Below are 16623 nucleotides of genomic sequence, written 5' to 3' on the forward strand. Positions count from 1 at the left end.
ATGACGTCTCTGATCCACTGGTGAAAGGACACTTTGATCCTCTCCTCTTTCATCTATAACTGCTTCAGACAACAAAGTGTATGCAGAAAAGTGGTGAAGATTGCACGACTGTCTCTGTCCTATGTGTTGTGTTATTTTTTACTTCAAAATGGCGCCGCGAGAGTGGCTGCCTTTCCAACAGCTCCTATATTTTGTTATTCTACTTCTTCCTTTCATAACTTTGCTGCTGTGAATTGGGAATTTCTCCATTGCGAGACTAAAAAGTAGAACACAAATAGAGGTGGCCGCATTCATTTTGGGGAGGATTGCAGTTTTCTGATCTTAAACTACATGGCAAGTTTTCTCTATAATGATTAGGATTTTTTTTGCAGTGAGCACCAACGGAAAGAAAGGAAAATGTGTAATGTCCATAAAATACAAAATATTGGGGTGATTGTTCTGCAATTTGCAGCAGGTGAAGTCGGCTTAAGTAGACGCATAAAATTTGGTGAAGATTGATCGTAATTTGCTGACATGAAGTGATGTTGAGATTTTTCAGAGTTGAAAGTGGTCATGAGTAGAGGTGCACATACATTTCGGTGAAGATAGGTTGTAATTTTCAGAAATTAATTGCCATTTCCTCTGTAGTGGGAAGGAAACGGTTTAAGGTCCATCCATCCATCCATCTTCCGAACCGCTTGATCCTCACTAGGGTCGCGGGGGGTGCTGGAGCCTATCCCAGCCGTCTTCGGGCAGTAGGCGGGGGACACCCTGAATCAGTTGCCAGCCAATCGCAGGGCACACAGAGACGAACAACCATCCACAAACACACTCACACCTCGGGACAATTTAGAGCGTCCAATCAGCCTGCCACGTATGTTTTTGGAATGTGGGAGGAAACCGGAGCACCCGGAGAAAACCCACGCAGGCCCGGGGAGAACATGCCAACTCCACACAGGGAGGCCGGAGCTAGAATCGAACCCGGTACCTCTGCACTGTGAAGCCGACGTGCTAACCACTGGACTACCGGGCCTCCGGTTTAAGGTCCAAAAAATCGAAAATAGCGTGCTGATCATTTGAATATGTTCAGAGATTGAAACGAGCATAAGGAGACGCGCACAAGAATTCTGGTGGTGATAGTGTCTTTTGGACGTTAAGCTTTTTGAATTTATCGTTTTTTTAGACTGTCCCTGATCATTCAGTCGTGAGTCGTTCCCAGTTTCATCACGTTTGTTGTCAAACATGGATCTCAAAGCAAATCTCGGAATTCAATTTACTGGCCATTTAATGTCATTGAGAAGCCGTGGCCGTTTCACACCACTCACGTTTGATGGTGCACGACACGTTAAAGACCCCCCCCCCCCAGCCCTCCCCCAGCCTTCCCCTCCCTTTCTCCCCAATTGTAAGCCCTACAAGTGCCGCTGCCTTTTTGCAGCACATTGCAGACGTAGTGCAGAGGGGCGAGGAAGCACCTGCTTCCAAAGAGGAGGAGAAGAAGGAGGAGAAGGAGAAGCAGAAGGAGGAGGAGGAGGAGAGACGGATCTCACGAGAAGCTCCGGTTGTTGGCACTGACACTTGTGCGTAAACTTGGATTGCACCGAGAATATGTACGAGTTCTTTTCCTTCATCTGGCGGGGAAATCGGGAGGCGCGAGCCGTCAAAAAGCAGCAGACGGATGGCGTCGTGGTGAACGTTCGAGGATGGTCTTTGAACGCACCTCTCGTTACTTCGAATCGGGGAGATTTTCTGTAGACGACTGCGCCGCAGACAAGTCGGATTAGAAGAGTCCGCGCTCGGAGTGAGGTGCGCGCAACAAGAGGATGCCAGCCAGGCGTGGCCAATGTGAGGAGAATGCGTGGGGAGGATGTATATAATCGAGTCTTTTCCTTCTCATTAGCGCACATATCAAAACGGATGACGAGAGGACTTCATTTCGCCTGCATGGCTCGGACATTTTGACCACTTTAAATGCCTTCGCTTAGTTTAAACCTGACGGCCGTGCACACCATGGCCGAGGTAGGGACTTTGTTCGGAGGGCTCGATTTGGATTTACAAAGTTTCCCCGCGTTCGGGAACGCGCCCCTTCAGCCGGAGTCGCCGCTGGGCTTGAATGAGCGCCTGGGCCAGATCGACGGGGGGCTCCAGCGGGGGTCGCCCACCGACTTCGGCCACCTCAAGGGCATCCTGAGGCGGCGGCAGCTCTACTGCAGGACCGGCTTCCAGCTGGAGATATTCCCTAATGGGACCGTGCACGGGACCAGGCAGGACCACAGCAGGTTCGGTACGTAGAGTTCATTCGCGCGAAGTGCCTGAAATGGGCATTCACACAAACAAACGCGCGGTTTTACCTGACCTCTGTCTGGTGTTGGGAGGCAACCGGAGACTTGGCTGTGATGGGTCTCTGCTTTGAACACAAATGGAAAAAGCGGGAAGGAGTTTGGGAGCCACTGAGCAAGGCACCAATTTCCTGTCCTTGACAGACAGACAGACAGACAGACAGACAGACAGACAGACAGACAGACTTTAAATCTAGTGCTACAAAGAAAATGAGTGCGCTTCCATTTCCACATTTCGCTTTGTGCACTTGTGTGTGTGTGTGTGTACAGGCCAGGGCTATATTGTATGTCAAGTTGAAAATTATGTATAATCAGTGTAAACAAACGTAAATCAAATGGATATATAGCCTACAGCACTTTTTTCCTTCAAAGTCACAAAGTGCTCTGCAAGAAATATTACATCATGGAAAGTGAGACATTGTTAACAAGTACATAATTGTCAAAAGACTAGGGAAGGAGAATCTCTTGATTTCTCAATCAATCATTTAAAAAGTCAATTGCAGTCTTTTTTTTCACGGTGTCATCATCTGTGGAGGTTAAAAAAGTAACAAGTTTATTTTTGAGAAAGCAAACAACGTATTTATCTCCTCTCTAATGTATGGAACTTTAAATTGTACTTGCAGTAACCAAGTCTTTGTGCTTCATTACATTGCACCACTGTTTAAATGGAAATGACGTTACATTCTGGAAGCATTAAAGTTATGACTGATCTTAATGTATTCCATAAATTACCAACTTGCTTTCACATGCAAGTGTAGACTACATATTGTGTGTAGGTAAGGCAACAATGAAGTAAATCTCCAACGGTGTCACTGCCGAGTTCTTTACATCCCCAGTGGCCGTGCGTCACAGTCACCCGGCGTTCAGGGAAAAGCACGGCCCCCTTCAGGACCCCTCTGGGCGCCGGGCGCAGGTGTCTCTCCTCTCCTCTCCTTGGCCACTAATAAGTGCTGTAAGGGTGTGGACGTGTTGCATGCAGGTGCAGGCTGAAGCTGAATTTGTGGTCGAGTTCCAGTGGAGGCTTCCAAAAAAACAGGACGGTGCGCATAGAAAGGATGGGTGGTCCTCCTGTTTGTCTCTGGCTCGACTTAAGGTTCAGATGCGAGGCCTTTTGTCAGACATGGCTCTGATTAAAAAGGCACACTGTCAGTGTTTGGCACCCCGGGAGCTCGGGGGAAGATGGGGCCCAGGTGGCCGAACACTGGCCTCTGCCAGCTGGATCCTCTCTGACTGCTAACCTCTGCATCCCAGCATCCAGGCTTTTAATTTGACTGCTTGTTTCAGACCCTTTGAAGTTCACGTGTACGCTTGCACTGGAACTTCCTGTGAGTCAGCATCGGAGGCACACGAGGCTCAGCTTCCTCATAAAAGTCACTGCTAGTTAGGTGAGGAAAAGGTTGGGGTACCAAACATTTCTCGTGTCACTTTTCAAGCATAAGACAAAAATCACTATCATTACTAGAGTCTTGGCTGTATAGCAAGTGCAAATGTATTCAAAGGCCTCAAATATAACTTGTGGGTCGCTTTATACATTGCAGAGCCCAATCTTATATGAGTAATATTTACAATACGCTGGCGGGGTCTCTGCAACTGAACGCCATACATTGCAACACTCACGTCCCGTGGATATCTCAAATGTTCCTTGAGAACTGGCAAAAGTGAATGACAGATATTTGCAACAACTATCCAGTTTAGCTATCAAAATTAAAAGGGATGATCATCCAGGATGGGAAGGATTAGTTCAGTCTTAATAGGGGTTCCAATTAAAGTGATGCTCCAATACAAACTTCCATTTCGAGACAGTCAACCAATAAACAGGCAGTTATGGAAAGCCCTTTGAGCTTTTACCGTATTCCCTATCCATGATATTCAGCAGAGGATCCATTTAGCCTACTAGTAGACGTGACCATGACCTTACGAGTAAGGCGATTCAGCGCAGATGTAGAAAGGATGCATCTTAATCAGTTATTTGTTGACTGCATGACGATTCTACACATTAGTAGGATAACTACATGTCATTAGTGGGGCAGAACTGTGCACTAGTTGGCATTTGCATGCTACGAATACAATAAGCAACATCCAGCGCTTTACGATTCGTAATGTTGGCACGCTTTTGGCAGTTAAAACTAATGCCACGTAAAGCCCGCAGAGTAGCTTGGATGCTTTTCTGGGTAGTCTGTTGCTGTTGCCACTCTGAAATCGCTCTGCCAAATGCACAGTAATGCCGCTTCACGGTGGTGTTTTCCACCCGTCCACTTTTTGATCCGCTTGATCCTCACGAGGGTCGCGGGGCGTGCTGGAGCCTATCCCAGCCGTCTCCGGGCAGTAGGCGGGGGACACCCTGAACCGGTTGCCGGCCAATCGCAGGGCACACAGAGACGAACAACCATCCGCGCTCACACTCACACCTAGGGACAATTTCTAGTGTTCAGTCAGCGGGCCACGCATGTTTTTGGAATGTGGGAGGACACCGGAGTACCTGGAGAAAACCCACGCAGGCACGAGGAGAACATGCAAACTCCACACAGGAAGGCAGGAGCCAGAATCAAATCCTGCACCTCTGCACTGCGAGGCCGACGTGTGTTAGTTTGCCCGTTTTCCTTGTGCCTGCGTTAGTTTTCTTCTGATAGTCCGGGTTCCTCCCGCATTCCAAAAACATGTACTCTACTCAACTGTATTTATAGACCACTTTAAAACAACCACTGTAGGTTAATTGACCACTTTATATTGTCCCTACTTGTGACTGTGAGAGCGAATGGCTGTTCGTCTCTGTGTGCCTTGCGATTGGCTGGCGACCAATTCAGGGTGTACCCCACTTAATTTAAATTCCGTCTCTGTTGAGAGCCTGAAATCAGAGGCGTTGGACAATTATAAGTCACTGTCGCTGAACGATAAGTCAGTTCTCAAAAGTAATTATCGACTCATTGGATAATCAATTCGTTATCGATTAATCGACTAGTCGCTGAACCTTTAATACGTCATGTAATGTAATATAATGTCACAGTATGTTTTGTAATGATATGTTATATATAATTTCTCCACTTGCTCCTAAGAACTGAAGTGCCCCATGAAACAAAGCAGCTTTAAAAAAAAAAATAGCAAAAGAAACCTGTCCAGTCCACTAGTGGATGGCCCAGTAGGGCAGGAAAAGGAAATTAAACACAAACATGTTCCTGCCTTTTTAAGTGTATCACAGCTATCCAAGGTGAGACCAGCAGAAAAAGAATAACTTCATCGTCCAAGTGCACAGGCTTCTCTTTCTGGGCGTATACAGTAGAGTGCTTCCTGACCAGCTTGCATGTTTGATCCCAAGGTATCCTGGAGTTCATCAGTCTGGCAGTCGGTCTGGTCAGCATCAGGGGCGTGGACGCCGGACTGTACCTCGGCATGAATGAGAAAGGAGAGCTCTATGGGTCGGTGAGTCAACCCCCCCCCCCCCCCCCCCCCCGCACCCCCATTTCTTTGCATTCCTTGCCCGAAGACTCAAAATAACGCACAATGCTTTGCAACAATATAAGTCAAGGATGAGTCATTATGTAATATTTTATCGATTCATGGGGAAGTTTGCAGTGTTAAAGGTTTAGGTTTGAACGTAACCTTGCTTTATGTATGAGGTCGGTCCCGTCTCCCCTTCTGTCTGATCGTCTTGTGCCCGGTTCTTGGCAAAGGAGATGAGGCAGTTTTATTTTGGTTTGATAGAAGTAAATATATTCTGCCAATCGTTTCAGATGAACTCCCGAAGCTCAAGATTCTAGGTCAAAAGTGCACTCTGTGATCGTTTTTTCGAGAGTGTTTGCTGGCAAATGCAGATGTCATCATCTGGGTTTCAGACCATTGTCAAGGCTCGTGGGCTGATAGGAAATTGAAGTGAGACAAAACAAGGATGTCTCACACACTCCTCTCGAATCCCCTTGATGCCTCACATCTATGAATGAACCCTCCACAGCAGGTCACAAGGCAGCCTAAAGCTCAGACAATCTTTAGCTTGACACATTTGAGACGGATTCAAACTACTCATTCAAGCTCACGGCAATACAGAAATGTCCATCAAGTATTTCCAAAGTGATTCCAGACCTTCAGAGGTGTATTGTTGGTGAACTTGATGACCTTCAGCGTGAAACATGGAAGCAGCCACTTTGCTTAGTTCTCAAGAATCTCCCGCTCTCCGTCATGCACGCAGAATGTTTTTTTTTATCTCAAGAGAGAGGAAAGAGACAAAGACAAAAAGGGGGCCCGGGAGGGATGGGGTGGGGGGTGGGGGCTCGGAGTATGTGAGGGTTATGTGTATCAGGTGTCCCAAGGCATTACCTGAGGGCCTCTCGGGGCCCAGCTCACCCCACCCCCAAACCACTCCAGCCGGCGTTCCAAACAGAGGCCACCTTTCTACCTTTAAACACGCCCCATTGTGTTGAGGCGGCAGATATTGTTACTGTGTGCTATCAGAGTCTGCTATCCCGAGGATTTGACCCTCAGGGGTTGAGGGCCGGGTGATGGTGGATGGTGGGGAACAGTGATTGGGGAAGGTCGGGGAGCCCAGCTGGACTCCCGACCAACGACCCCCAAGTCTAAATGGTGGACATCCCTCTCGTAGACGCCATGCCCCAGCTAGTCAAATGTGAGTAGTCGTTGTAATGAACCATCTATCCATTTTCAACGTCGCTTATCCTGAAGAGGGTCGTGGGGAGTCGCTGGCTGTGGGGAGCCTATCTTTGGGCCGAAGGTGGACTACACCGGTCTGTTGTAGGGCACGTATAGAGACAAACAGCCAGACGCACTGACGTGCACATCGTCGCTGAGTGGGAAGCGATCTCACGCTGGCCGCACCGGAGTCCGGCCGGTGTGTACCACGACGCCGTCAGCGACTTCATTGTAATGACAACAGTGCATGACAGTGAACAGCTGAGCTGATTTCAATTCTATTACTAACCAAAACAGCAGCACCGGTCACAATCTGTTTGTCGAGCACCATCTAGCCTAAGTCTCACACTCTTGATAGTTAAGTTATCTGCTTCATATCATATGGCTTTGAAGTGAATTTTCACAGTTGACTTCAAAGACATAAATTCATTCCCAACTACCAGCATTGCTGCGGTTTGGTGAGCCGCGCTTGCGGCACGACGCCAGCCTCGTGTCATCACCTACAGGAACTTAAATGGCTTCTGAGATGAATTCAAGTCTGGAGCCTTTTTGCGACACTTGCGCAGTATTGAAGATGATCTTACGTTCAGTGCAGACAACGACTTTAACAACGCAGAGCATTCCTGTAGACTTTCATGCGGTCGCTCCACAATGCTACGTGCGAGCCGGTTTACGCCTGAGCAACTGTACCGCTTAGTAGTTCTGCTCGGTGTGCCTCAGTTCTTGAAGTGTTCCTGTATTTCTCCGTCATCTGTTCATTGTCAATCCCACGTAACCTGTTCGGGGTTACAGGGAACTGGAGCCTAATCGAGCTGACTTTAGGCGAAAGGCGTGGTGGACTGCGCGTTGTTCACCAGCCGCGTCGCAGCGCCCATATAGACAAACAACCATGAACACCCGCATTCACACCTGCGGACAATTTAGAGACTTCAATGAACCTAACACGGAAGTTTGGGGAATGTGAGCGGGACCAAGGGTATTTTCTCCATCTTAGCCCTTTTTATTTGCTTTTAAATTCCACTTCACTTACTTGTTGACACATCGTAGCATACATGTGACATTGCTTAATGTTATTTATTTAGTTTTTTAAATGCCTGTCTACTGATGAAGGTATCAGCGATGATAAGCAATGGGATGCGCATCGAGTTGAGCAAAAATTATGAGCCGTTATTTAAATGATGCTACTGATTATCATTCTGGAAAACACATCATTTTACTTACAACATTAGCTGGACCGTTTTCAAATGGCGGGAGTAAAAATAAAAAGTCCAAAAAATGACACACTTAAGTAGGGCAATGGGATACAGTCAAGCCATGCTATTTGTGGGGAAGAGGGCCGGAAGAGGGCCGGCCACAGATCATTTCAAATGATCTGCAATCGATGCCCGCCCTAAAACAGGTTTGCAGTCACAGCAGCACATTGTTTGGGCTCGTACGTTTACTTTTGAGGTGCAAGTCAAGGACCATCGACAAAAGAGGTCATTTCAAATGCAGACCAAACAAACCTAACAACACGGAAAATTCCACAAGATAGCACCAAAGAAGACATTTTATTGTTTGGGCATCAGCGCATAGATATCGCTAACAGAGAAGAGTTTCAGTCAATAACAGAGGATAGGTTCGCTTCCCCAAAAATGGTCATGCAAATGAGCAAATGCCGAACCACAAATAAATGCGGTATGTGTTGGACGATGGTACAAGATTCAATGAAGGTTTTTTTTTTTTGTGCGTGTGCTGTACGGCATTTGCCCACACAACTGCTGCACCATTTTGCCCCTGAGTAAGGAGACCGGGGTCAAAAGTTAAAGGGGCTCTCGCGTCCCAACGAGTAACCAGACCTTGACGAGCTTGTGATGCGCCGAAGTAAGTGTCTAATAGGACGGTCCGGTCATGTGTCTTCAGCATTGTGTGTACACAAAACAGTTCTGCTCAGCCTGACAGATCATTAGGTAAATCCCAGCTCCTTTGCAATCGCTTCGATGAGGGCTGCCTTTTTGGGGAGTTTGGGGGCGGGGGGGCGGGGGGGGGGGTTCTCCTGTGCCGGCTGCTCGCAGAGCGGAACAAGAAGCAGGCGTCGCATGACTGACTGCTCTTTGGCGGCCGAGGAGCTCGAACCCTTGCGTCTTCCTGTTGCTCTCACAGGCTCAGCCAGCAAGCTCTCTCTCACCCGCTGAACCGGCAGCCATCGCTCACGCTGCGCTGTCAGGACAGCTTTTAGAGACGCTCGCTGTGTGTGTGTGTGTGTGTGTGTGCTTGTGTGTGTACGCCTGTTAAGCGTTCATGCTGCATTACGGGGAGGGAAATGATCCCCCCCAGCACGACGAGAGGTCAGCAGGTCTGCGGAGCGAGTGAGGAATGTAAAGTGAAAAGTCATCCCTAATGACTCGCCCTTGTCATAATGAGCACCTGCTTCAATGAGTTTCTGCGGGTTCACTTTGGTGACACGCACGCTATATTGCGGGAGGCCATGGGGAACTGCCTCGTCGCGCATGTGCTTAAATATTCTTTCGAGCTCCATTTTAAAGCGGCATGGCCGATTGTAAGTTAAGTTGGGTGTACAGATCATGAGCAGCCAAAAGACATTGAGAGGACTTTGCGGCATTCACGGGCTCTGAATCTTTAGCCACTTCTAATGCCACTATCACTACATACTGGATGTCCATATACTACACAACAATGTAATAAAACACCACACAACAGAATCATGGACGTCATCTGGTACGATTTTACTGCTTGGTGCTTTCTACCGCCTTATTACTTATTACTTATTACTGATTCGTCTTACTGTTTATTGTATATGTTAAATCGCTCCATGTACAGCACTTTGTATGCAGCGATGGCTGTTTGAAAGTGCTCTATAAATACTGTTGACTTGACTTGACTTGACTTGATTCATAATCAATAGAGGAAACCCCCGCGAAAAGTGAAATCCATGACATAGAAATGCCCAGTTTGAGGACTCCCTCGTACATCCTTAAGCGTGTTGTTGCATTAAGGGCTCTTATTTTTCTAAGGTCTTCAAACACATATTTGAATAATACAAACAAAAACATCAAATATTGTACAGGCATTTCCCACACTATAAGGCGCATCGAAAAACATTCAATTTCCTCAAAAGCTGCCCCTTCTATTCGGATCAATGTTATGATTTCTTGGACGTAGTATTTTAAATGTTCAGTAAAGTGTTTTGTCACAGCTGCAGCGGTTGTGAAAGTCAATAAAGTTGTATTGTATTGTATTCTCTTCAGCGTAGCTTCATCGAGTGGATGCATAATGTAACCGCAGCCACTATTTTAGCTTCTATTCTATGCACCTTGTAGTCCGATGTGCCCTCTCTATGAAAACAGTTTTAAAATAGGCCATTCATCAAAGGTGCACCTTTTACTGCGAAGCGCCTTACGGTGTGGAAAATATGGCAAAAGGGAGCAATCACAATAGATGAGACCAAAATACTGTACAGCGTTACAGTGTACCGATGTATTTACAAAACACATCCTAATATGAACCAATAGTTTCGCCCAAAGGTCAACATTCTAATAGGAATCTATAACCGTCACTTTCTGTGCACAAAAAGCAGGATGACAGGATTTAACGTTGAAAATTGTTCAGCACAAACTTGGCTGAGCTTGAAAAACCGTTGGCCTTACTTCCTACTTTTAGTCTTCCTTCAAATTTACACAGTGTACAAGAATAGCATTTTGTCATCTTGGGGCCAACAGTGAAATTACAACATAATTCAATGCAGGGAGAATAAAATAAGAGATGTGACAGTGCAAGAAATATGCAAAAAGGCGGGACTGAGAACACAGAAACGGTGATGGAAGTCGTGGGGGCGATGAGCGTTACTTGAACTGTTCAACACCATGACAAAAAAAAAGAAAGAAAGAAAATTCACTGATACACAACGTACTCAACAGAGCTACCGGTTTTAAAACGTATTGATGAGTGCACATCCCTACTGACATAGGAGGAATAGTCAAATCTAGTTTCTTTCAAAAAAAAGAACTCAGAAGACATTATTGATGGCCAGTTGGCTAAGCACTAGAGTAACCGTGAACCGTCCAATTATGAATACAGTGCAAGTTACATGGACCAGAACTACTGATTCCAAAGGCTCCGGGCAGATTAAACTGACATGGCAACACGTAACGGGGGGAATCTGACTAGACTAAAAATCTCCCGTCCACACACACATACGGAAAGCGCTACAGTCAAGAGAAACATTGCGTCTTTTTGTCTTTCACTCAAAGTCAGCTGGGATAAGCTACGGCCGCTACACCTCCCTATTGAAATCACTGATGATGACAAACCGAGCCCACGGAGAGCAAAAATATCCTAAAACTCCTCATTTGGTTGAGGGGCTGCGACTGTCTGAAATGTGAATTATGAACACCGACAGCTTTGAAGTGGAAGAGCAAAGATCATGAGCATTTGTCTCAATCAGTTGAGTACTGTGAGTCGCAACTTCAAAACGTCAATGAAAATGGATAAAAACGGCGTTTCTTATGGTGATGTGCCCAATATTACTTCCACCCACCCATCCATTTTCTGCACCGCTTGTCTTCTTTCCGGCCGCGGCTTCGATTGAGTCCATCCCAGATGAATTGGGGAGTAACGCGGAGTGTACGATGGACTGTTTGCAACCAAATAAATCGTAAACCCACGCAGACTCAGACAAAAAATCTGTGTTCCACTTCGGCAGCTACGTTATTCAGTGGCTGCAGTTGAAGGCCGATGAATCCATGCAAAGCTTCCCCCATTTAATGTTGAAATTCAGTCGCAAGAGGTTGTGTTATTATTATTATTTTTTTTTTGAAGGAGGCAATGCGACTGTGATTCCACGGCCCTTCCTTGCAAAATAGCCCTGTAAGTTCCCAGACAGTCGCAAGCAATTGCAAACTTAAGATATCTTCGTATAGCCCAAATTTGTAAAGGTTCTGAATTGATGGTCTATATCTGTAGGAAAGTGGACTGAAAAGTGATTGTATGAAGTGGGAAATTCTGCCCAAAAATCATGACACACAAACTGTTCAATTGTTCACGTTCTATTTCATTATTTTGTCACTGTATGTTAAAATTACAATACAATGAAGCAATTTTGGTAAGTTAATTAAAAAAAAGTGTTTTGGTAAGTTAATAACTCAAATTGAAGTACATAAATTAACTGTCTGTGATTAATTGATGTTTAATTTGCATTTTAACATAAGCCTAACCTATAGCACCAAAGGTTTTGTGGTCAGTATATGTTTGTGATATTTTTTATTTGGAATACAGGATACTAAATTGGTTTGTTTTGTTAAAAGGACATGGGAAGATTACTTTGAAAAGGCGGCAGATTTTTTTTCAATAAAAAAGTCTGTTTTCAAAAGGTTGTAGCTGGAAAATGGTTGGAGATAAATGTCAAAGTTGCTCGGTCCAATTTTGCTCCCTCGGCGCTCAAAGGGTTGAATCACACGTGCAATATTGAGGGGAAAGAACGATCGTCATGACATAATTGTTTTCAAAATGGTGAAGCCCTACCAACTACTGGTCTGGCTTGTAAATGACAACGTTTCCAGTCAAGTCCACGTGCACATGGGAATAAGGAAAGACTCTCTCACGTAGACGGACGGACCCTAACGTGTCATTTTTTCCCCCCTCTCCTCGCAGAGGAAGCTGACGGCGGAGTGCGTGTTCAGGGAGCAGTTTGAGGAGAACTGGTACAACACGTACGCGTCCACACTCTACAAGCACAACGACACGGCGCGCTTCTACTACGTGGCCTTGAACAAAGACGGCTCGCCCAGGGAGGGCAGCAGGACTAAAAAGCACCAGAAACTCACACACTTCTTACCGCGACCCGTGGAGTTTGAGAAAATCCCTCAGGCCTACCGGGACCTCTTCCAGTACAGGTGACCGCAGCTTGGACGGGCGCTCCCGCTTCCAAGACGACGTGGCCACAGGGGGTTGTTTGCTACAAAACTGTTTACCCTGCGCTGAGGTCACCGCCTCGGCTCGCTTCCAAGAGCACTGATATAAACATCTTTGCGTGTTCCTTGATGTCGCTTCATTGCATCTGAGGCCGAGCGAGCCGGCAAGAGAGGACGCTGCGGTCGGGCGCTATAACCACTTTTCCTAGAGATCAATTAGCACTACGCTGGCGCGGAACCAACAGACGGCGTGGCCTTTTGAGGCGCGCCTCACGCGGTGGGAAAGGAAGCACTCGAGCTAACGGAAGAGGAGGCACTTTCCCACATAGACCGAGAGAAAGGCAGGACAGGAAGAAGGCTCAAATGTACAGTGCGCACATTGCGCAACATTCCTGCGACGCCTTCCAAATGGTCACGGACTGAAGCGAGAAGAAGACAGAAAACACGACAAATGTGCTCTTCATCCAAGAGCACTTACTGAACCACCAGGACGGAGGATAGTATGGGCGGCCCTTCGAGCGTTTATTCCATGGTAGCACCAGTTGCATGCAGTCGGCAAGTAGTGCGCTTTTGCCTTGCTAGTCACATGTGGTACAGGTAGGTGTCCCTTAAGCCTACGAGCACGTCAACCTCATATCAAGGATGTCATATCAATGCTCCAAAATGTTTTTCCTCACTAGTAAGACAATTCGGCTCACCGGTAAAGTGACTGCGTCGTACGAGTCGTCTTTTTTTCCACCATTGCCTTCCAGTAAAGGAATGACTACTGATGTATTCGTAGCACAACTGCAAGTGAAGCAACTCGTGCAAACTGGTAGAATGTCATCCCGTCTGTCGTGGTACAAGTACCGGCGCATATTGTCATTGAGTGCAAACTTTTGCCTCACTAACACGTAGATGTCAAACGAGTACACCAAAGTTGTCCTACTCCTGAGTGACGAATCAAATTCATGCCGAAACAGTTTTCCATCAAGCAATCTTGTTACAATCCAGTTTAAGTGCCACGTACGAGTACACTCTTTGTCCTCACTATTAGAACACATTAGCGTACTAATAGAACGTGTTTTTTTTTCCCCACGACTTGATGACATTTTCTGCACTCTACTAAGACAACTTTGATCTACTAAAGGGGACTAGTGAAGCAAAATGTTGGTGCTACGAGATGGGTCCGGGGGGCTACTCGTGTGTAAAATATGCCTGCTAGTTGGGTCGAGTAGTGTTACTAGTAGTTTATCATTTAGATTGAACTGCGGACCAGTAGGCCACCAGACACGGGAGGAAAAAAAAAAAAGAAGTCATTCTACGAGTGTGTTGAATTGTCTTACTAGTACATCGAGATGGATCTCAAGGATACGGAATAAAAGCTAAAATGGCTTTCCATAAGCTTTGAATAATCGGTGTGATCAATGCGGAACAGAAGAACCAGCGATTGACGTGTGATGTTCAGGGACACTATTCAAAAGGCAAGCAGCCGAGGGGTACATATGGGCGATCCTATTTATGAGATGTAAAATATATTTATTTTCGACATATAAAGTATAAATATAAATCTATATATTTATTTATTGAAAAGACTCTATTTTGTCATGAACTTGAAATTATCGCGACCGTAGATTCTACTGAAATGACACCAATAAAGCATATTTAGAAATTAATCATAAATGATAAAGATTTGCAGTTAATATGACAATAAAATTGTCCTGCTATGTGAGACTGTTTGTGTCTGGACCCAAATTTGATGTACCGATTAAAAACATGTAGATTGTACTTGATCTTGTCACTGTGTCTCAGTCATCATGAAAATGCTGCAGATTAATGCAGCGCTCAGGCCTCTGTTTTTGTAATCAGCATAAATCCTGAGCAGTGTGTGGCGTATCACTGCATGGAGGCGTTTTGGACCCCGTGTCAATTATTAAGATTATTGTAGCTAACACAACCAAGGTCAAAATTGGGAATTGTAAATTACTAGAGTACAAAATACCATTTGTGAAACTTCTTTGTCAGGAGTACTCCAATCGAAATTGAAAAACAAAAGTGAAAATAAAAACGACCTGTAATGCAAAATTCCAAACCGTAATTCTGCAGAAGAGTCCAGACTGGCGGAACTGCGAGAGGGAGGGCTGCGGCGCTGTGCTTGCGGTCACAACAACTTCAGTTGTGGCAAATCAAAGTTGCTCCTTTCATTCCCATTAAATGCGCCGTGCTTGTTGCGCATTCAATTCTCGACATGGACCACCTCTCCATTGCTGTGCTGCCCAGTTGGATGATTTAAAACACATAATACAATGATTCAGAGGGTTAAAATGAACAGCACGTCACATATTTATGAATTAATTAAGTCACTTCTACCTTGCACAGACGTAAGGTTTAGTTGAACTTTCTGCCGCCCTATTGCCACTCCGCCAGGTGCATTTCCAAAACATCCTGCCCAGCCCGACGGAGACCGGTCCGCCAAATTGGCAAACACGAGTCGTCAGCCTTGTGCTGAAAATGAGGATCCAGTGGCGTTGGCGCTGGCTATGAAAATAGAGCCCTCTTTCACTTTCAGTTACCATTTCAGTCGACCACGAAGGAAACATCATCGGTTATTTGCTAGATTAAGCATCATCAACTTTCTATTTTCACAGTCACCACTATGTGTTAGACTTATTTAGGATAACTTGGTACAGTGAAATGTCAAACATTACCTTCAAACATGATGTCCATAATCTGACTTTGTGCCTTGAAATGATGAAATGCTCCTTTTGATTGTGTTGTGAGTCATCGCTTTTTCTCAAATCCAAATCAAGAAGGCGGCTGGTTGCAGAGCGGCCAAGAGTTAAAAACATGACGGAATTCATTCAGTAATACATAAACTTGAAATACAAGTTTTCATTGGTCGCTTAGATATGAAGTGTTTACATACACAAAAGAGGGGATGAATAGAGACATTTGCGTCTTATTAAAAAGTCTTTCACTCATCCTCTACTCCCTAATCAGGATACAGAGATTACTGTTGCACGATTACAACATGGATGCGGATCAATGTCAGCTAGTATACCTTCTATGATAAATGTTGAAATATTGAATCAATTCTAACATTGTTGTTTTAAAATCAGCATGTTTTAGAAAATAATCCAACCCCCCTGTCCCTCCCCACCCTTTTTTTTTCAGTCCAGCCATCAATAGACAAGAACGGGTTCGTATCATTCTGGCTCGCGTTGCTCTCTTGTCATGGATAGACAGACTTACAGTAGTTTTAACAATAATTTTGTACTGACTGAGCAAATTTAGGCAACCAAAAAAGTACCAAACTATTGGATTGGATGTTTATAGACCATGGAAAAAAAGGACTTTGGTGTAACGGACAATCGGCTCTAACGGAGGACCCCTTCCCCCAATTAGTCGGTTAAATGGAGGTTCCACCATACATACAACGTGTAAAGGAATTTCAGTCGGGCTTACTTGATCTGAAAAGTTTCGGGTCCACGTCGCAAACGATAAACAAGTGTCTTCCCGTCTGACAGACGACGGGAATGTTGTATAAAAAGAATTTGCGGCAGATCTAGTTTCGCAGAAGAGAACACGTTGACTCCCAGGCCAAATTGCCCCCATAAAGCCTTCAGCAAGTTAAGTGCACAAGCCCCGCTGGCTCAACAGTACACTCTTAGTCAGCCTTATCCACCGTACTAAATCAGATTCCTCATGCAACTGGATCCAAACTCATAATTGGCTTTACACATCAGTGTGGATTTGGGTAGTGATCAGCTGTTGGGTTGTGG

At 45.5% G+C, this 16623-nt stretch overlaps 1 protein-coding gene and 1 long non-coding RNA gene across 4 annotated transcripts; one reads left to right on the forward strand and one right to left on the reverse strand.

The window, feature by feature from the left end:
* The first annotated feature begins 1399 nt into the window (after nucleotides 1-1399).
* On the forward strand, nucleotides 1400-14629 carry fgf16 (fibroblast growth factor 16). Its single transcript, XM_052076437.1, has 3 exons — nucleotides 1400-2260; nucleotides 5629-5732; nucleotides 12603-14629. Exons 1-3 carry the CDS (start codon nucleotides 1948-1950, stop codon nucleotides 12846-12848), a joined length of 663 nt encoding a protein of 220 aa, XP_051932397.1. The 5' UTR covers nucleotides 1400-1947; the 3' UTR covers nucleotides 12849-14629.
* LOC127608212 (uncharacterized) lies at nucleotides 5303-15704 on the reverse strand. Of its 3 annotated transcripts, none has more exons than XR_007964210.1 (4): nucleotides 15550-15704; nucleotides 15212-15375; nucleotides 14914-15113; nucleotides 5303-5690 (listed from the first exon to the last, which is right to left on the reverse strand). It is a non-coding gene; the product is annotated as an uncharacterized LOC127608212 (long non-coding RNA). The 3 variants fall into 3 exon arrangements; XR_007964208.1 differs by having other exon boundaries at nucleotides 12787-15113; XR_007964207.1 differs by lacking the exon at nucleotides 5303-5690 and having other exon boundaries at nucleotides 14348-15113; nucleotides 15212-15346; nucleotides 15550-15685.
* Between the last annotated feature and the right edge of the window lie 919 nt (nucleotides 15705-16623).

Source organism: Hippocampus zosterae, chromosome 1 (genome assembly GCF_025434085.1).
Source record: "Hippocampus zosterae strain Florida chromosome 1, ASM2543408v3, whole genome shotgun sequence".
In the NCBI taxonomy this organism is placed as follows: domain Eukaryota; kingdom Metazoa; phylum Chordata; class Actinopteri; order Syngnathiformes; family Syngnathidae; genus Hippocampus; species Hippocampus zosterae.

Excerpts from the sequence above, each read along its gene's own strand:
- fgf16 (XM_052076437.1), top strand. The coding sequence starts at position 1,948 with ATGCCTTCGCTTAGTTTAAACCTGACGGCCGTGCACACCATGGCCGAG. Across the intron at positions 2,261-5,628 it reads GCAGGACCACAGCAGGTTCG|GTATCCTGGAGTTCATCAGT; the intron begins GTACGTAGAGTT and ends TTTGATCCCAAG. Across the intron at positions 5,733-12,602 it reads AAGGAGAGCTCTATGGGTCG|AGGAAGCTGACGGCGGAGTG; the intron begins GTGAGTCAACCC and ends CTCTCCTCGCAG.